The sequence below is a fragment of the Lottia gigantea genome (assembly GCF_000327385.1).
Source record: "Lottia gigantea unplaced genomic scaffold LOTGIsca_70, whole genome shotgun sequence".
Taxonomy (NCBI): domain Eukaryota; kingdom Metazoa; phylum Mollusca; class Gastropoda; family Lottiidae; genus Lottia; species Lottia gigantea.
Genome location: NW_008710371.1, coordinates 787,723 through 809,657, shown reverse-complemented (window position 1 = coordinate 809,657; position 21,935 = coordinate 787,723). Strand labels below are relative to the sequence as shown.

Here is a 21,935-nt window from a genome sequence, read left to right as displayed (position 1 = left end):
ATCCAGAGTCCCTACTTGTGACCTTGGCCAGTGCTTCTATAACAGAGTATCTCTTATAAAACCTTTTACCGAGGCATTAACAGAATTATAATAATTAAAAAGTTTATCAAAATAACACATAATTTAATACAAATGTTCTGTTTATATATGTAATGTGTTAAATGTAAGAGTGAAATGAGACATGTCAATGTAAAATGACACATGGTAAGTGAAAAATGATGTATGTAAAATGAGACATGGCAATGTAAAATGACACATCAAGTGAAAAATGACACATGGTAAGTGAAAAATGATGTATGTGAAATGACACATGGCAATGTAAAATGACACATCAACAGTAAAATGACACATGGCAAGTGAAAAATGATGTATGTGAAATGAGACATGTCAATGTACAATGACACATGGTAAGTGAAAAATGATGTATGTGAAATGAGACATGTCAATGTACAATGACACCTCAAGTGAAAAATGACACCTGGCAAGTGAAAAATGAAGTGTGTAAAATGAGACACATTAATGTAAAATGACACATCAAGTGAAAAATAACACATCAAGTGAAAAATAACACATGTTGATGTAAATTAACACATGTCAAGTGTAAAATGACACATATCAAGTGAAAAACCCAACATCCCCATAGCAAATTACTAAGAATCACCGTGACAAGCAACAAAACATCACCTAGACAAACAACAAAACATCGCCTTAGAAAATGATTAGACATCACTATGCGAATAACTAAATTTCCAATAACAAATAACTTGGCATCACCATGAAAAATAACTTGGCATCACCATGAAAAATAACTTGGCATCGCCATAACGAACTAAACAATAACACTTAAACAATAACTGAATTTTGATTTATCCCATAACTAAACATCACCATGACAACTTTGATTTATCCAATAACTGAACATCACCATGACAACTTTGATTTATCCCATAACTAAACATCACCATGACAACTTTGATTTATCCAATAACTGAACATCACCATGGCAACTTTGATTTATCCAATAACTAAACATCACCATGACAACTTTGATTTATCCAATAACTAAACATCACCATGACAACTTTGATTTATCCAATAACTAAACATCACCATGACAACTTTGATTTATCCAATAACTGAACATCACCATGACTTTCAGCAAATGATATAACTTTGGCCGCAGCAAATGATATAACTATGCCACAGCGAACGATATAACTTTGGCACAGCGAATGATATAACTTTGGCACAGTGAATGATATAACTTTGGCACAGCGAATGGTATAACTTTGCCACAGCGAACGATATAACTTTGGCACAGCGAATGATATGACTTTGCCACAGTGAATGATATAATTTTGCCACAGCGAACGATATAACTTTGCCACAGTGAACATTATAACTTTGCCACAGCGAACGATATAAATTGGCCACAGTGAATGATATAACTTTGGCACAGCGAATGATGAAACATTTCCAGAACAAATTATATAACTTTGCCACAGCAAACGTTATAATTTTGCCACAGCGAAAAATATAAATTGGCAGTTATGTCTTATCCCATTTTAATTGTTTTTGATTGAACACATTGGATTCAGACCACACAAAGTTAGCGTTCTGCAGTAATTTGGCCAACTGTTGATTGTATCTTTCGTAAAATTTATCGAGAATTTTTTGAGTCTTTAACAGCATTGGAGACGATCTCTTTTTTGACTTCGTAACACGAGATCTTTTTTGAGATTCGATTTTATTCATTTTTGATTTGCTGATGGGTTCGACTTCGAGAAATTTGAAAATTTGCTCGATATGTGTTTCAATGTCCTCAGAATAGTCCTCCGTACGAGCGATATAAAATTGGTCACGCTTAAAAACACGGAACCACTCTTTCAGGAAGATGGAATAACAACCAAAATGAATTCGGCACTGAAAGTAAGTGATAAAAAAATTTTATGAAAAATTTCTCGTTCTCTTATCGGCCATGTTTGAGTCTTTAAATTTTATATTAATTCTAAGAGGTTGTATACCTTTAAATTCAAACCCTCAGTAGCACTTTTTTCCAAATAATTACCAATTCATTCAAAAAATTTTTTTTTCAAATTTGAAGGGTACCCACCTTTAATTTTGAAAATAACTTGGAGCTGAAGAAACAATATCTTTCACTGTGACTGGAGAGACATTCATGGATGGCTGCTATGGAAGTGACCACTGCCTCATGGAAACTTTCTGGTGTGTTTCCTTGCTTCAGAAAAAAATAGTCCGAATATAATCTGGAAATAAAATGAAGTAAGTATTTGATAATGAAAAGTGGTATCAGGTGTCTAGAAGAGCAAGCATACCCTCCCTGTTACAACCCCTCATATGAGGAAGTATATCAATCATAAGTGAGTAAGTATTTCATAATGAAAAGTGGTATCAGGTGTCTAGAATAGAAGTGTAATCATACCCTGCCTGGCGCTACACAGGGTAAAGAAATAACTCTATATTGAATGTTAAAAAGGGGCAATAACTCTATATTGAAAGTTAAAAAGGGGCAATAACTCTATATCGTAAGTTAAAAAAGGGAAATAACTCTTCAATGTATGGTAAAAGGGGAAATAATTCACCTGTCAGTTGGATTTCTAAAGAGGAGAATGAATTTAGGATTTCTGTAGATATATTGCATCAGGTGTGGTGTAAAGACTGCTGGTTCCCTCAATCCATCATTCTGTGGTAGAAGTGGCCAGGCTCGAAAATCCCAGAAGTCTGGAGGACTAGCATCACCTTCAAGACAAATCGTGTAATTCTAGATTAGGGTGAATGAAAGGTAACAAGTTACAACCCAACAGAAGGCACTGGCACAGGGTTAAAGCAATGTTCACAAAGGTTAAGGTGGAATTGTCAGGGACCCCAGTTTGTTAAAGTTTCTAAATTTCATATTATTGTTAACCTGCTTTTGACCATTAAAGATGGGTTCCCTTATTTTCATTTATAAAAATGAAAATGCTAATACTTATATGAATAGAAAGTAGAGGTGTTCTAATGACTTGGTAAAATACCAGTTTGTCTCACATGTCTATAATTAATTCATAATTAGCTAAATTAGAAGAGAATTACCAACAGAATTCCAATGAGTGACCGATCAAGAAAGGTCAAAAAGTCTTTTTTTGTTTATCCAGACTGTACATACATGGATAATTATGATTGGTTAAAACTCTTAATTATATGCAATAAGAACATAATGATATGATTAAGAATACATGATAATTCATTAGAAACACCAATTAATCAAATAGTTTGCTTAATTTGACACTAAAAAATAAGGAAACCCATCTTTAAGTTTCTAAATTTCTAATTATATTATAGTTTACCTGTTTATGAACATAAAAATATTTGGAAACACTTGGTAATTCCATAGAATCTATTGGGCACATTGTGAAAAAATTTTCCCTCTATTAGCAAAAATCAAATTTTTCCCCTTGAAAAAGAAAAGAAGAAAAGTGCCTTACCTATGATAAGTTGATGTACAAGTTTGGATTTCTCGTTGATTAATTTGGTAAGGGAGGTAGACAGCGGATTAAAATAAGATGTGAACTCTTCAAAACTTTCAACTGGCAAAGACTTAAAGTTGAGTATCCCTTAAAGAGAAAATGAAAATGAAATGAAATGAAAATGAAATGAAAATGAAATGAAAATGAAATGAAAAAGAAATTCAAACTCTTTTTTGATTTCCATCTTTCACATGCACAGCCTGTAGCACACGGGGCCTTGGTTTACTGTCCCATCCGAACGACTAGATGCTTATTCCTTGTCAGCCCCTCTTACCTGTATCACTGACGGGGGGAGTCCGGGTTGAAAAAGCCACTGCGGCTCCCAAACTCACTGAGCCACTGTTGCTCCCAAACTCACTGAGCCACCACGGCTCCCAAACTCACTGAGCCACTGCGGCTCTCAAACTCACTGAGCCACTACAGCTCCCAAACTCACTGAGCCACCGTGGCTCCTAAACTCACTGAGCCACTGTGGCTCCTAATCTCACTGAGCCACTGTGGCTTCTAATCTCACTGAGCTACTGTGGCTTCTAATCTCACTGAGCCACCGCGGCTCCCAAACTCATTGAACCACCGCAGCTCCCAAACTCACTGAACCAATGCGGCTCCCAAACTCACTGAGCCACTGTGGCTCCCAAACTCACTGAGCCACTACAGCTCCCAAACTCACTGAGCCAATGTGGCTCCCAAACTCACTGAGCCACTACAGCTCCCAAACTCACTGAGCCACTACAGCTCCCAAACTCACTGAGCCACTACAGCTCCCAAACTCACTGAGCCAATGCGGCTCCCAAACTCACTGAGCCACTACAGCTCCCAAACTCACTGAGCCACTACAGCTCCCAAACTCACTGAGCCAATGCGGCTCCCAAACTCACTGAGCCAATGCGGCTCCCAAACTCACTGAGCCACTACAGCTCCCAAACTCATGAATGACGTGATATCATACCATATTTCTTCCAAGACCAATATAAAGCCTCTTTTTCCATGAAAGCCTCATTCTTTAGAATATGTTGATGTTCTACCAAACGTGAATATAGGTCTGTCGTGGCACACTTGGCACATCCCAATATGACAAAATAGGGCAGGCAACGTAACTTTAATTTTTGGACTGAAATTCCTTCGTACCAACATGGATTCTTAACATCTTCCAAAAATGGCAATTTATTCTGAAAAAAGTAAAAATACATTAAAGGGACAGATGCGCCATTTTTGGGGGGTTGATTTGAGTCTTGAATATGTATAAGTTCTAAAAATTTACGAATATCAGATAATTCCTTTAAAAATATCTCTAACTAGGAATTTTACTCACTATTTCTATAGATGTCTTTTCTATATATTACAGAGTATCTTAAATTGACGAGTCATCATTTTAACTTTCGAACGTGAATAATTCTAGACACACATGGATTTGAAGGCTCAAATTTCGACAGTGAGCTGTGAACACTATTACTGATTAGCTCAGCTAAAAAATTCCTGTTTCTGAGACTAAAGTATGATTGGTCAAAAAAATGGTGCATCTGTCCCTTTAATCAATTCTGATTTTAATGATGTAAAATATGATTAGTTTTGAGTTACTAGGACTGGAGAAAGAGGCTTTAAAGACATCAAGGTGGCGATTTCACTGCAGTGACACATCGCTACCTATTCAAGGATTGCGTTATGAGACTCGTTCTAGATTCAATATGGCTGACGATCTATATAATAAGGTCTATTCCTTCAACTTACCATACAAAATAGGTCTTGAATAGGGTAGTTCAGATTTCGGCACCAAGATGAAAAATTCCCATACTTCAGTTCCAATTTCCTGACATTTTCAGATTTCTTGGAGATATATATTTTTGGTAAACTTCTATGATTTTCAGGCTGATTTAGTTCCAAGATTTTTTCTGCCACAACATCAACATTGCCTTCATTTTCATGCAAAAAAGACAAAGGTGCCAGCCTTTTTGATTTAGAGGAGGAGTTTTCAACAGATATGAGATTTGATTGGTTAAAACTTGCTGCTCTGCTGTCAATCAGTGTATCTTCATTCTGATTGACAGGAAATATCCTGCTTGTCACCTTATCATCCTTTTTTTCAATCTCATTGGACACTTTTAGGCCGGCAGATTTGGAATCGGATATTGGTGTCTTAGTTCGTGATGTTAAGTCACGAGGCAAACTCGAAACTTCTGATTGGTTAAGTTCACCACCAGGTCTCTTCTCATTGGTTGAAATTTGTTGCAGATGATGAACTGATGAAGTCAATAACTTATACAGATTTTTCACTTTCCATTTGGCAATGACAATAATAGAAGACGCCAGAACGATAAGAATTAAAGTTCGAAAGAGACTCCTTATCTTCATTTTTCATCTGAAATGAAATGAAAATATTTCAAATGAAAGCAGCCCCGTAATTAGGGTGGGGGCGTCGTGCAAGTGAGAATTAAGCCCAGCTAGACCATCTTTAGTTCAGCAGAGATTGAGTTATTTACAGTGTCTTTGTACAAAATCAAAAAGATATAGATTTTGACACCTCAAAATTGTTCTCTGGGTCTTTAATTCTTCAAAGTTTCTGAGTACAAAATCTGAGCCCCAGTACCAATTTATTCCTGACGATGGGGCTGATTGAAAGTGATACAGATTGGGTAAAATGATCGAAAAAATCGATTATCGTCGCTAGGGATTTATAATTTCGGTTATCGATTATCAAATTTCATAATCGATTATATGTCAAAGTTACATTTTCTCCATTGTACCTGTTAACAAGCAGTAATCTCTTCCACATAGTTTCCCTTCAACACATAACATACCCACAATAAACTAAGAATTCTGATGAGGAAATTTCTAATTTGAGATATTTTTGAAAGAATTATGTGATTTTTGTACATTTCCCGAAGTTCTGAAAACTATTTAATCTATATTCAAGACCCAAATTAATCCCCTGAAAGAGGTCCTAGTTTCTCTGACTCTACTCCAGCCGATAATTGTCAAAATATTTATCAGAGAAGATGTTTCGGATTGATCAGAAGATTGTAGGCCTACCTTACGGCGTTTCCCTTTCTTTCAGCAGACGAACAGAACAGAACTTTAGAAGTAGCCTCCATCTTCTTATTTTTCTGATGGTAGGACCATTCTTTCCAAATTTTTCATTTCTAACAAATGCGGACTTTAAAATGTAAGTTACTTTTGACTAGGGCTTACTTCTTTGGGTTTTTTGTTTTCATTTTCTGAAGAAAAGATATCAACATCGTCTTTCACTTTTGCTTGTTTTCAAGAAAACTACGATCATCCAGGCGGTTTAATTTTTTTATTATTATTTATCTTAAGATACTAAAAAAAGATATTTATGAATTTAATGGCGCTAAGAAATTTCAGATCGACTGAAGACTTCGATGTAGAGATTGAATGAAAAATTTATGAAAATTCATTTATGGAGCGGTTGAAATTTATTGACGAAATTATTTGTGGTCTGAAAAGTCGAATTCTTCCTAAGAGTTATCAACCCTTAGAAAAAGTATTTGTTGTCTGAATCCTTCTACAGAAAAAAGGTTTTTGTCCCTTTATCCACTTTTTGCAAAATTTAAACAAATTCTAAGCTTTTTAAATCTATTAAATGATTTAATAAATGTTTCCTAGGAAACACGAAAGTTTCATAAAAAGTTTTTGAAGTCTTTTAAGGGATTTCAATCGCATGAATTCGCATTTGGGACCATCGTAATTTTCACCTCAATTCAACGATACATTGTACAGGACGGTCTGAGTCTATTTGATTCAAAACCTGCATGGAGTTTGTCCTGTACCGTCTTGCGTGAATTTTCAAAACAAAGAAGGTGTCATTCAAGCGAAAAAATTGTCAACTGTAAACTCTGTCAAGAAACTCAAGGAATTAAGCCTGGAAGAATTATCAGGATGCTGTGGAACCCAGCCAACATGGCAACGGTACCGTAAAGGTGAGTTTGGCTTGAAATATTCTCAGGACTCCGTCAAATTTGTTACATTTTTGGACAAAATATTAAGAAATGATCTTTAGTCGCGATTGTCACATAAAGATTTTTTGAGAGAAAGTAAATTAAGAATTTTTGGGAAAGGATAAGGAGTGTTTAATTTTAACATTTTTGCTGGTTTGGACCATGACAAAAACCATTTATTTGATAAACTTCTGTCTGATCACAAGGTTTAAGAGACAGATGTGTTATTCTTTTTGACGATCATATCTTAGTCTCAGAATTGGGAATTTTTTTAGTTAAGTCAATTAGTAATAGTGTTCACAGCTCACTGTCGAAATTTGAGCCTTTAAATCCATGGTGTACAGAATTATCTGTGTTTAAAAGTTAAAATGACGACTTTACTCACTATTTCTATAGATGTCTTTTCTATATATCACAGTGTCTCAAGAAAAGACGAGTCGTCATTTTAACATTCAAACATGGATAATTCTAGACACACATGGATTTGAAGGCTCAAATTTCGACAGTGAGCTGTGAACACTATTACTGATAGTCTTAGCTAAAAAAATTCCTGTTTCTGAGACTAAGGTATGATTGGCAAAATAACTGGTGCATCTGTCCCTGTAAATGAAATCTGCTATATTGCTCGTGGTCTCAACAGTAGACATCATTTGCTTCTGCCAAATTGTTAATTGGATTTTCGTTTTCTGTTTTTCGGTACAGTTTATTAGTATTTTTCATTAACAATATCACTCAGTTCTCAGTCAACTTCATCTTGGCTTCTGGCTAGAATATTCTGTTTGTCACGCTGATTCCTTTAGGGTAGTTCATATTTACATCATTCCATAGCAAGATGTACGCAAATACCACGTCTAAAAATAGACATTGGTGATTCTAAGACTGCCTTGGAGGCATTCGGACCATTTTCATCATGAATGATCTGCTTCAATGAAAGAAAAAACGTATCTTGATAGAGGTATTCGTAGCTGTGTCTGCTAATTTGGACGTCATAGCTCGTCTGTTACACTGGAGCCGTGGAATTCCCACCTTGTTTTCAGTCCACCTTATGACGTCTGCTCAGATGTTTGTCACAAATATTGTGGAATTCCCTGGGGTTCCTTAATAATCTACCATCAAATTATGACGTCTGTTTTGATGTTTGTCACAAATATTGTGGAATTCCCTGGGGTTCCCTAATAATCTACCATCAAATTATGACGTCTGTTGAGATGTTTGTCACAGCTGTAAATGGGTATAGATAATCCAGGAAAGATCAATACCAAGAGGTTTGGTCAAGGACCAGCTGGTAGAAAGGATCCTTGTGAACCTAAGTTGTTATCCCTGTAAAATATAGTTATTCCTTCTGTTTTCAGGTCTGAAAGTATTAAAATGGAGCAGGAACTGAAAGAAGAGCTCTGCTGCCCAATCTGTACAGACTTGTTCAAGTCTCCATTGAGGCTGCCTTGTGGGCATTCGTATTGTCAGAACTGTTTGAGAGCCATGGTGAAGAAGCCCCCTGCCAGACACCCAACCGGTTTATCAAGATGGTGGCATGAAGATGACGATGATGAAGAAGTAATTTTGAATTGTCCAGAATGCAGAAGAGAGTTTGTGTTAGATGATAGGGGAGTTGATCGGTTTCAGTCCGACTTCAAACTGTCCAAGCTAGTCGACTTGTACAGGAAGTTAGATATGATACCTCTTACAGATAGTGTAAGTACTGGTATTCTTCTAGACACCTGATACCACTTTTTATTATGAAATACTTACTCACTCATGATTGATATACTTCCTCATATGAGTGGTTGTGACAGGCAGGGTATGCTTACTCTTTTAGACACCTGATACCACTTTTTATCATGAAATACTTAATCGCTTATGATTGATATACTTCCTCATATGAGGGGTTGTAACAGACAGGGTATGCTTACTCTTCTAGACACCTGAAACCACTTTTCATTATGAAATACTTACTCACTTATGATTGATATACTTCCTCATATGAGTGGTTGTGACTGGCAGGGTATGCTTACTCTTCTAGACACCTGATACCACTTTTCATAATGAAATACTTACTTACTTATGATTGATATACTTCCTCATGTAACACAAAACACCAGATAGCGCTGTAAAAAAATTTCTTTGCTTTTTTCAGGAACCAGAAGAAGACATCAACACAAACAAAAGTGAAAAAACTGGAAGCAAAATGGCGGAGGATGCTGAACCTTCTTGTAATTTACAAGTTGATTGCAGAGCTACATCAGTGTCAACAGAGACCTGTGAGGTGCTGAGTAATGTTCCAACAGCTCTCTGTTCAGAGACTCTGTTGAAACAAGTGAATACCGACATGCCCCCAGATGTCCACGAACCGAGTGCCTTGGACCACAGATCTCTATCCAATCCTGATTCAGGAACTTTCACTAATTGTGCCAGTGCATCTACTGAGGTGGTTCCTCAATTTCATGACAACCATTTTGCGGAAATAGGGAATAGGGAGAGCAGACCAAATGAAAAGTGTCTTTCTCTGGAAGCTCGAGTTCCTCATGGAGCCAAAGCAAGATCATCTCCTCAACGTCTAGACTCGGATGCAACCCGGCCTTTAGTTCCACAAAGTGGGCATTACGATAACTTTACCTCCAGTGCCTCGAGAGCGAACTACGCTTCCCCAAACTTTTTGCGAAGTAACCCCAATCTAACCCAAGACTTACTATCAAGACCCGATCTCACAAAAGGAAGGATTCATGCCTCAAAATCTGCTGGAAATTTAAGTCAAGGACAAAATCCAGGATTAGATCGTTATATGAGATCTCATTCAGATGTGGCTTCGTCATCCACAACCACTCACAGGTCACCAAGTGCAACTACAGGATTGTCATCCCAAAGTCCTTCTCGGCAGTCATCGCCGCGTCAAGGCAGTCAGAGTCCAAAATTTGGCAGCGGAAACTATGATAATGTGATGGACAGTGCTACAGTGAGTCAGATTTTGGCATCTGGTAGTGATGCCATGGCAACAGCTGCCTCTTGTTCTAACACCATGGCAACCGCTGCATCTGGTACTGACACCATGGCAACCGCTGCATCTGGTACTGACACCATGGCAACAGCTGCATCATCAGCTGCTTCCGGTGCTACAAACACTTCCACCAATCGGGTGCCTTACAAAAGGATTGGTTCCAGCCAATCTCTCTCGTCTTCCAACTCCAGGTCCAGCAAGTCAGCCAATGAACAATACGACAATTTACGAAAACAGTCGAATGCCTCCAAAGGATCTGTGTCCTTAGGCTGCAGCTCGAAACAAACAAACTCGTCAAGTGAAGATTCTAAGCATAAAGAATCTGAGGCATCGGATAATGAGATGCGCATGACCTCATCTGTGCAAGTGACCCGACGAAGGCGAAAGAAGAAGCGCAATAAAGTGGCTTCGTTTTTCTCGGCTCTATTGTTTTCAGATTCTTCGTCCTCAGATGATTTCAGTTTGTCAGATTCCGAAGAGGAACGTAAACGCCAGTTAAATCGTCAGAAACAACGGCAAAAGTCATTATTCTATTCCTCCTCTTCCTCATAAGACTGGATAATCTGTTCTATTCTGTGATTTACAAGACTGTTACATGTTAACTTTTTAATGAATCATTTTACTGGAGACTTGATTATCAAGACTTGTATGCCGATGTTTTAGTGAATCAATAAACTTGATTATCAAGACTGTTAATGTTTTAATGAATCAAATTACTGTGGACTTGATTATCAAGACTATTATATGTTAATAATTTAATGAATCAATTTACTGGAGACTTGATTGTCAAGACTGTTACATATTAATGTTTTAAATGAATCAATTTACTGTAGACTTGATTATCAAGACTGTTACATATTAATTTTTTTAATGAATCTATTTACTGTAGACTTGATTGTCAAGACTGTTACATATTAATGTTTTAAATGAATCGATTTACTGTAGACTTGATTATCAAGACTGTTAATGTTTTAATGAATCAAATTACTGTAGACTTGATTATCAAAACTGTATGTTAATATTTGTGCTGGACACAAAGATTGGTTTATCAAGACTACTGGAATTTGTTGTCTCTGTTATAACCAGACTTGATTGTTTGGAGGGGCAAGTAATATATCTGGAAGGGGCAAATAAAATATCTTGAGGGGCAAGTAATATATCTTGAGGGGCAAGTAATATATCTGTTGGGCCAATGGTGTATGGTGGGTTGTCAGAATTTTTCAGGGGTCAATCTATTTTTTCAGTAGGGCATTTCCTAGCATCCCCAACCCCCACCTACTCTCTTGTTATTATGGACCTGTAGGTATGTTAGTGTTAAACAAAATTATATGTTCACATCTGGGCATTACTTTACATAATCAAATAAAAATGCATATCTAGATTTTTTGCCTTGTTTTTTTCTGCAGTGAGTGACTCCACTTGCCAACCATGATCCGACCAGTAAAGAATTACATCGCCATGCAGTATGAAATGGGGGAAACAAATTAGGATTCCTTTTTCAATTTGTGGAGTTATTTCTTACCAACACCACACAAGACTTGACGCTTTGTCCATATCAGTATATCCTAACTGCATCACTGACAGGGGGGAAACTGGGTTGAAATGGAGAAGGAGTAGGTGTTTATGAAGACAGTACCTCCTAACTGCATCACTGTCAGGGAGAAACTGGTTGAGCAATCCACCCCTGGCCCAAACAGTTGTAAGTGCAATTTGCACCTTTTAGGATGAGTTGACAATTAATCATGGAATCTTCAACAAAATTAACAGTAAAAAGAACTTTATTTTCAATGGAACTTTTCTACAAATGAATAATGAACTTATGGTACTTAATTATGCAAAGTTCCTAGAAACTAGAAAGAACAAAAAATTATCATTTTTTATGGAACTTAAGAATGATGCAATGCAATTGTCCAAAATCCTTTAGAACCAAAAATAATATTATGGTACTTAATTATCAAAAGTTCCTAATGAACAACATAACAAAGATAAATTATCGAACTTAAGAATGACGCAATTGTCCAAAATCCTTTGGAACCTTAAATTGTGGAACTTATTTCCAAATCTATTATGCAATGTCTCTAGACGATCAATATTATAATTCATTTATGGAACTTATTCTATAAAAGAATCATGTAATAATAATTTTTGAATCTATTGTACTTAATTATGCAAAGTTCCTAATTAACAACAATAGCTAAAATCTTTTGTACTATGGAACTTTAGAACCTATTTTATTCAATGTAAATTTCTTCAATAGCCACTATGGAACTTTAATTACATAAATAATACAATATAATTTAACATTTGACCATGAAACTTATTTTCTAAAAATTCATTATACAATATTTCTATTGGTAAATTATGGAACTTTATTGTTGCATACCAAAAAGGAAAAACAATTATGGAACTTTCGAGTTATAGTTTATGTAACTAATTGCAATTACAACACTACAATGACAACAACTTTTTTTTATTATTACGAATGACAACAATAACAAAATAACAACAAAATAACAAAATTTATAACATAAAAATCACATTCAAATATTTATATATTAAAGGGACAGATGTGCCATTTCGGGGGTTGATTTGAGTCTTGAATATATGTAAATAGTCTTCAGTACGAAATGTACGAAAATCTCATAATTCCTTTAAAAATATCTCAAACTAGGAATTTTACTCACTATTTCTACAGATGTCTTTTCTATATATGACAGTGTCTCAAGAAAAGACGAGTCGTCATTTTAACTTTCAAACACAGATAATTCTAGACACACATGGATTTGAAGGCTCAAATTTCGACAGTGAGCTGTGAACACTATTACTGATTGGCTAAGCTAAAAAATTCCAGTTTCTGAGACTAAGGTATGATTGTTAAAAAAAAAAGGGCACATCTGTCCCTTTAATAATGCCTTATTCAACATGAGCATTTGCGATTTTTCTTTTTGCCTACAAGCTGCCAGTATCTAGCCCTTGTTAAAAATCCAATTTCTCTCTTAGATTATGCTGTGACCTGAGACTAACTCCATAATATCAATCAAAATATCCCAATATTTACAACTTCAAAATATACAAATCTGTTCTGTACAAAAATTTACAATGTAAATAGGTGGATATACAATTCAAATTATACAATTCAAATTATACAATTCAACTGATGATTATACAATTCAAATTATACAATTCAACTGAAGTAAGATTACACTTTTCAATCTGATGATTATACAATTCAACTGATGATTATACAATTCAACTGATGACTATACAATCCAAATTGATGATTATACAATTCAAATTATACAATTTAACTGAAGTAAGATTACACTTTTCAAAATAATGATTATACAATTCAACTGAAATAATGATTATACATTACAAAATGATGATTATACAATTCAAAATGATGAATATACATTCCAAAATGATGAATATACAATTCAAATTATACAATTCAACTGAAATAAAGTTTATACTTTTCTAACCTATGAATATTATACAATTCACAAATAAAAAATATACAATTCAAAATGATGAATATACAATTCAAATCGTTCGATCCTAAGATAATGTTCGGACTTCAAAGAACTTCTTTTTCATTTTTGTTTTTCGTTGTCAACAAAATTTGAGAAAATTCAAGTTTTTATATTTCCAATTTCAGTATGATAACAGTTGAACTTTTCCTCTGCCTGTGCCTGTGTATAAAAGTTCCAAAAAGAAGTACATGCTTGAGGTAAGAGACAGATTCCCTTTAAAATTATTTATTATGGTACTTAAATCAAGGCAAGAACGTCTTCTTTGCAGTTGCGACCAATATCTTCCAGACACAGTGAGACTAACAAAAGAACATCAATACAAACAAACAATAACACAATAATGTAATAACAATACAAGGCTTGTTTATATAGCATCATAGTCTTAGTTCTACAGCTCCAAATTTGTTGTAGTTGATGATAGGATATGCTTTGCTTCAGGCTTGATTTCCTATGAGCCATGATTTTTCACGGTGAATCATTTCAAATCATGAATGTTTTATGCTTAATCATGCTTCGGCAGGATTATTCATTGTTAATCATTGAAACATGATTTTTCATGGTAAATTATTATTTCCAATCATGATTTTTACAGTACAGCATGGCAATAATTTTCAGGGAAAATCATTTCATATCATGATTTTATATGGTATATCCAGGCATGACTTTTCACTGTATAGCATGATTGTATCACTGTTAATCATGACAAAGCATAAGTTATTATGGTAGGTTATCCAATGCTGGTAGCATGATTGTCAAAATCATGGCATCATGCCAGGTGTCGCGGTAAATGATAAATGGTGGAATGGTAGACCTAGTCGGTCACCAAGTTTTGCCATTTCTTGGTACAGGTTTGGTACAGAGTTTCAGGGTGGTTGCTGTGATCATGTTTAGGTTCCTGCTTCTTCTGGATCACTGATGAGTTCTTCAGTATCGTCTTCAGAAACTGATGACAGCTTCTCCCTCAATCCTGCTGATATGCGACCTTCATCCACTTCTTGACACCATTTTCGACACTGAAACAAGAAGAAAATGCCAAAACATCATTGCGTTTCACAGCCAACTTTGACACAAAATTTTGGGGTGTCAATTAGACACAAGCCTTGACTCATTTGGGGCAAAGGGGGGAGACTTAGTGATGATTTAGCTATCAACGACTTAGACACTAGTGACTTAGCTATCAATGACTAAGCTATCAATGGCTTGAACATCAATGGCTTAGCTATCAATGGCTTAGCTATCAATGACACATAGAGATGACTTAGCTATCAATGACTTAGCTATCAATAACTAAGTTATCAATGACTTAGCTGTCAATGACTTAGCTATCACTGACTATGCTATCAAAGACTTAGCTATCAATGACTTAGCTATCAATAACTTAGCTATCAATGACTTAGCTATCAATAACTTAGCTATCAACAGCTGACAAATCAAAATCCAGCAGAGATTGTGTTGGAGTCCTCTAACACAGCAGAGATTGTGTTGGAGTCTCCTGGCACAGCAGAGATTGTGTTGGAGTCCTCTGACACAGCAGAGATTGTGTTGGAGTCCCCTGGCACAGCAGAGATTGTGTTGGAGTCCCCTGACACAACAGAGATTGTGTTGGAGTCCCCTGGCACAGCAGAGATTGTGTTGGAGTCCCCTGACACAACAGAGATTGTGTTGGAGTCCCCTGACACAGCAGAGATAGTGTTTTAGTCACCTGGTACAGCAGAGATTGTGTTGGAGAGTCCCTTGGTACAGCAGAGATTGTGTTGGGAGTCCCCTGGCACAGCAGAGATTGTGTTGGAGTCCCCTGGCACAAACGCGATTCTCTTGGATTCCCCTGGCACAAAATTGATTCTTTTGGAGTCCCCTGGGCCTGTTCTGGGATGTCGCCACCCTTTCCCAAATGACCACCTTGAAGATGTTCCATGAGCTGTCTGTCAATTTGCAGGGAACGTAAGTCAATGTAGCCACGACCATAAATGCAGATCGGCATCAAGCCCAAATATAAAGAAAATAGAAACATGTTTGATTTAAGTTCTTTATATAAAAAACATAGCATAATTTATAATAAAATGACAAAAGTTATAAAGAACCACTGAAAAGATTACAAAAATAATTCAAATTTTGGCAAATATAGCATTAGAATATAACATTAGAATATAACATTAGAATATAACATTTAAAACTCCTTAGTAACATTAAAAAACTTTGTTAATTAAATATCTAAAAAGCAATTTGTCTTTGAGATAGGAAATTTCCTTCATTGCACACAGCACTACGTTGCCCATACATCCAATAAAAAAAGAGACAGGTTCGAAATGTACGAAAATCTCATAATTCCTTTAAAAATATCTCAAACTAGGAATTTTACTCACTATTTCTATAGATGTCTTTTCTATACATCACAGTGTCTCAAGAAAAGACGAGTCATCATTTTAACTTTCAAACGTGGATAATTCTGGACACACATGGATTTGAAGGCTCAAATTCCGACAGTGAGCTGTGAACACTATTACTGATTGGCTTAGCAAAAAAATTCCTGTTTCTGAGACTAAAGTATGATTGATCCAAAAAATAACGCACCTGTCCCTTTAAAAGTACACACATATATATATATATAACATAATAATATTGAATATTAAAATATTTTTTGCTGATATCTTCGTTTTAACATATATATAAAGATATCCCATAATTTGCCATTTCATGTCTTGATTAAATAAAAAATACAGGGTTAGCATAATGGAATAAAGTTTAACTTAAGTTAAATACATGACTTGATTAAATAATGTTTAACTTAAGTTAACTACGTGACTTGATTGAATAAAGTTTGACTTAAATAAGTGGCTTGATTACATAAGATTTAACTTAAGTATAACTTGACTAAATGGAGTATAGACATAGTTAAATAAGTAACTTAAGTTAAATGCATTCAATAACTTAAGTAAAACTAGACATGATACAACAAAATTTAACTCAAGTTGAATCCATTCTTTTACTTATGTAAAAATTTAAGTACTTCAGTAAGATACAATAACGTTTAACTTAAGTTAAAATTAACTTAAGTGACTAAAATATGTTATTTAACTTAAGTAATGGAATTAATTGATTAAAAAATAAATTACAACAGAGTTTAAATTAAACGTCATAAGTTGAGCGATGCTAAGTAAACGTCACACATAAAAGTTTAACTTATTACTAAGTAAAAGTTCTAAGTAAAGTACTTGAACTTGGATGTTCAAACTGAGTATTGCCCTATATCAGTTCTATAATGACTAGCTGGTACAGTCTGTAATCAACAATGTCATGTTAACAAAGACTAACAAACATTAACAAATCAACAATTTTCTTTAAGCACATTAACAAATCAACAAATTTTCAAAGGAAAATCCATTTTAACAAGTTAACAAATTTTTAAACGTTATATTTTAACATAATTACAAACTTTTACATTAACAAATTTTTAAATTTTAACATTAACAAATTTTTAAACATTAATTTTAACATAATTACTAACAAATTTTGATATTTCTAACATATTGAGTTAACAAATTTTGAATTTACGGTAAAAAATCAACAAATTACAAAATATGTTTATTGATTGAATTAATTTTAAGTAATTCCGCCCTTTGACCTTTTCTAATTTCGTCACCTTTTCAGCAACTAGGTCAAGGTCATTACATTTAACTTAATTCAAATACAGATCTATTTCGTTCCATGTAGTTTCTATGGGTTACTTCACGCATTCCGTAATCTTAATACTTAATAAGAAAGGTATGGTTACAATTCAACCAATCAAAAGCTTATGCACCATTTGTAATGAATTTGGTGATGGTCTATATCGAAAAGCCATTTCTATAGTTCAAGCCCTTTTGCATATATTAACAATGTCTTTGGTTGAACTTATTCTTAACAAAAATGCTGTCAGATCACGAATCAGAAAGGAAAATTAACAAAATACAGCATCAAAAAGCTGTATCTTTTTGATAAAAATACAAAAATATCGCCAAAACCAAACTCTTCAAATGGTTGAACTTAATCTCAAGAGGAATGCTGTCTGATCACGAATCAGAGAAGTAGAGGTGTATCATAATAAGATTGATAAAAATACAAAAATATTGTCAAAAACCAAATTCTTAGGAACGGTCCAGCCGCTTTAATTTAAATGAAATACAAAAATAAATACACGTGTTATAAAAGATGAAATAGAAAAATTATGCCATTCTGGTTTTTTTCAATTAAAAAAAAATGAAATAACAAAAAAACTTAGTAATTTCATGTAGTTCAAATTTTCTCTTTAAATAAAATGAGTATTCTTTTGCATGACACGTTAAAGGGATTTTAAAGGGATTTTCTCAAAAATTTATGCGTATCAGGGACACTGATAGCATCAATTTGCATTATTCCAATTTTCAATCAGATGTCAGTGGTTCTTGCAATTCCGCTAAAACTAAGTATTTGATGACATCACTAATCGCAAAATATGCTTTATCACATAAGACCCGTCGCTATTAGTGACATCATCAAAGCTTTAGTTCTAGTAGAATTGCAGGAACAACAGACGTCTGATTGAAAAATTAGAATGGTGTAAATTGATAAAATGCCATTTTTCTCCAAATTTGATGATGACATTTGATTCCAGTTTTTTGAAAGTCATCTTTGCCTTTCTTTTCATTCCGTACATTCTTTGACTGTCTTCTTTCCCATGTGGAATCTCCTTCCATTAAAATTCTATGAATTTGAAAACATCCTGACCAATTCCATAGACTTAAAATATCTTCCATGAAAATTTCATGCATTTTGGAATCTCTTCCATCCATTTTTTCCAAACAATTCCACGAAATTTCCAAACATTTTGGAATCTCTTCCATCCATTTTTTCCAAACAATTCCATGAAATTTTCCAAACATTTTGGAATCTCTTCCATCCATTTTTTCCAAACAATTCCGCAAAATTTCCCAAACATTTTGGAATCACCTTCCAAACAAATCCATGAATTCTGGAATCTTCCTACCAAAATTGCACAATTCCATGACTTCTTGTGACTTCTTTGGAATGTGTTCCCCTCCAATGATTTACAGAGAATTGCTTCATGACTTTATTTACAAATACAAATGATATACAAATATAGCACTATTTCATTAGTCACATTGAATATCTCTACAAGTCCCTGTGATAATCACATCCACATATATTTCAAGTCCCTGTGGGAATCACATACCAGCGGGGGAATCACATTAAATAAATTCTTTAGGCGTGAAGTCACGAGGATGAGGAATCAGAGGATTCAGAATAATCCAAATAGTCCGTCACAACACTAGGTAGCGTTCGATTGCCAGTGCTGACGTCTGCTGGTTGGGGCGTTCCCGAACCGGATCCAGAACCATCCCTTTGAAAACGAGATTCGTCATCTTTCAAAAACAGATACCACGAATGAATCTGCTCTTTTTCACTGAGCTGGGAGACGTCTGGACGATTTGGCATGTAAGATGGTGGCGACGTGGCGTTGTCTTCCAGAACGTCGTTACTAGCGCCACTCGAGTATCGAACAGAATGGACGTTTGTGAATTGGCCACCGGTGCCGCGCGGAAGAAAACCTGTCGAAGATGTCACACATTGGTTAGGATTAGAGAAGATACTGTTTATCGATTGGTTACAAACTGGACCGTAAGTGTTCATGGGTAAATGCGTGTTCGTCAAAGGGGCATAACTCTGTAATTGCTCTTGGAGCTTCTGGGCCTCTTCTTGTTCTCGTTCTTTCAAAACTAATTGCTTTAATTCATCAACGATAATTCCTTGATCTGCTTGCTCACACCATTCTTTGTACTATTACAAAAATAACAAATTTTTGTTTCATTGAAGCCATGGGGACATATGTGGCTTCATATGGGGTTCTTATGAAGCCAAAAAAGGCGGGAAACCTACTTTAATGAGCCAACACCAACTCGAGAAAAAGGGCGGGAAAAAATGTTTTGGGTATTAAAAGGGCGGGAAAATACGTTTTTGAGGTATAAAAAGGGCGGGAAAATACATTTTTGGGATAAAAAAAGGCGGGAAACAGTATCAAAGGAAAATGAGGGGAGAAAAACTGGATGAAGGTGATATGGCCCTTGGGGTTAAGGAAAGGGTTAACGTATTTCAAATGATATCGCAAGAATGGCTAAGTATTGTATGTGTATTTCAAATATAAAAAAGAACTTGTAGGTTGAGGGAAATGAGTGTTTAGTCCCACCCCAAGAAATGTGATGTTCTTGGGCAATATGGGGGTGAAGGTATACAGGAGTAGGTCGTTAAAAATTTAGGCAGAATAGTAAGAAAAGGTTCTTGTAAAGGTATTATATAATATGGTGTTACTAAATTCCAAAAGGAGCCAAAATATACCAAACAATAACATAAAAAGCTTAAAAGCGCTACTCACCATTTGAAGCTCCTCTCTCAAAGCGAACACTGCCTTCTCTCTGTTGGCCACGAGTTCTTCAATATATTGATAACGGAGCTTCTTTCTAGCTCTGCATTCCCGGGCGCTCTGTCGACTTCTTTCCAATTTCGCCTTCACGTCAATTTTCACTGGTTTTCGCCCTGGACGTTTGCCTCTCTTCTGGCCTTTTTCACCAGACATTTGAGATGGAGATTCCTGAAAAGAAAGGTAACAACCGGTTTTAAACTGTTCTAATATTACCAGAGATTCGGTTTCAAACGGTTTATACCACATATTTCTGCACTAAACACGGTTTCACAAAGTTTTGATACGGTTTCACTAAGTTTTGATATCTTAACGACACAAACAGTTGGTTTAAACCGGTTCTCAAAATTAATAATCAATCAAAGTAGGTTTTAAACGGTTCTTCAAATCATATTGTGCAAATAAGGTTTCACCAAATGTTCACAATAACACAACAAAAACGGTTTAAAAATTCACATAATGGAAAAACTCGCATCAGTACAACAAGGTTGGTTTCACATAGTTTGAGTACAGAAAGGGTCTAAACCGGTTCAACAATATTTCTAATAAAATTAAAGGGAAAGGTACGCCATTTTGGAGGTTTGATTTGAGTCTTGAATACATGTAAATAGTCTTCAGAAGTACTAGAAATATACGAAAATCTCATAATTCCTTTAAAAATATCTCAAACTAGGAATTTATCCACTATTTCTATAGATGTCTTTTCTATATATCACAGTGTCTCAAGAAAAGACGAGTCGTCATTTTAACTTTCAAACACAAATAATTCTGGACACACATGGATTTGAAGACTCAAATTTCGACGGTGAGCTGTGAACACTATTACAGATTGGCTTAGCTAAAAAGTTCCTGTTTCTGAGACTAAAGTATGATTGGTCATAAAATGGCACATCTGTCCCTTTAAAACTGTAGTATATTATAGGCCTACTATAAATGTGGTTTGAAAATTCTTTTGTCATACTTAAGTGAATATAGGTCGGTCAATGTTCTCTATCAAATTTGACCTTTTTCAACTTGCACCAAACTCAGATTAGAGTGCAAATATCATTGATATATTTCGTTAGGGATTTTGTGAAGTTTGTAGTTTTTAGCTCCCCGTTTTTTTACTACTCTTAAAGGGACAGATGCGCCATTTTTGGGACCAATCATACTTTAGTCTCAGAAACAGGAATTTTTTAGCTAAGCTAATCAGTAATAGTGTTCACAGCTCACCGTCGAAATTTGAGTCTTCAAATCCATGTGTGTCTAGAATTATCCACGTTTGAAAGTTAAAATGATGACTCGTCAATTTAAGATGCTGTGTGATATATAGAAAAAACATCTATAGAAATAGTGAGTAAAATTCCTAGTTTGAGATATTTTTAAAGGAATTATGAGATTTTCATACATTTCTAGTACTTCTGAAGACTATTTACATATATTCAATACACAAATCAACCTCCGAATATGGCGCATCTATCCCTTTAAAGTTGTAGTCCA

At 35.1% G+C, this 21,935-nt stretch overlaps 4 protein-coding genes across 4 annotated transcripts; 1 reads left to right on the top strand and 3 right to left on the bottom strand.

The window, feature by feature from the left end:
* Positions 1-1,548: 1,548 nt before the first annotated feature.
* On the bottom strand, positions 1,549-4,717 carry LOTGIDRAFT_221353 (hypothetical protein; the record flags this gene model as incomplete). The annotated part of the gene is made up of 5 exons (XM_009065774.1): positions 1,549-1,923; positions 2,114-2,267; positions 2,604-2,760; positions 3,486-3,614; positions 4,465-4,717. The coding sequence occupies 5 exons, from the start codon at positions 4,715-4,717 to the stop codon at positions 1,549-1,551; spliced, it is 1,068 nt and encodes a 355-aa protein (XP_009064022.1).
* A 3,329-nt stretch (positions 4,718-8,046) lies between these two features.
* LOTGIDRAFT_235816 (hypothetical protein) lies at positions 8,047-11,851 on the top strand. Its single transcript, XM_009065773.1, has 4 exons — positions 8,047-8,176; positions 8,833-9,172; positions 9,615-11,596; positions 11,618-11,851. Exons 2-3 carry the CDS (start codon positions 8,849-8,851, stop codon positions 11,022-11,024), a joined length of 1,734 nt encoding a protein of 577 aa, XP_009064021.1. The 5' UTR covers positions 8,047-8,176; positions 8,833-8,848; the 3' UTR covers positions 11,025-11,596; positions 11,618-11,851.
* Positions 11,852-15,436: 3,585 nt separating this feature from the next.
* LOTGIDRAFT_59610 (hypothetical protein) lies at positions 15,437-15,703 on the bottom strand (the record flags this gene model as incomplete). Its single annotated transcript, XM_009065708.1, has 1 exon — positions 15,437-15,703. A coding segment is annotated over one exon (267 nt), but the record flags the coding sequence as incomplete, so codon positions are not given.
* Positions 15,704-19,726: 4,023 nt separating this feature from the next.
* Positions 19,727-20,618, bottom strand: LOTGIDRAFT_59424 (hypothetical protein; the record flags this gene model as incomplete). The annotated part of the gene is made up of 2 exons (XM_009065707.1): positions 19,727-19,819; positions 20,412-20,618. Coding segments are annotated over 2 exons (300 nt in total), but the record flags the coding sequence as incomplete, so codon positions are not given.
* Positions 20,619-21,935: the final 1,317 nt, after the last annotated feature.

What these genes read in the sequence shown, in the direction of transcription:
- LOTGIDRAFT_235816 (XM_009065773.1), top strand. Translation starts at nt 8,849, where the DNA reads ATGGAGCAGGAACTGAAAGAAGAGCTCTGCTGCCCAATCTGTACAGAC. An exon ending in TGATACCTCTTACAGATAGT is followed by an intron (nt 9,173 to 9,614) that starts GTAAGTACTGGT and finishes TGCTTTTTTCAG; the next exon opens with GAACCAGAAGAAGACATCAA.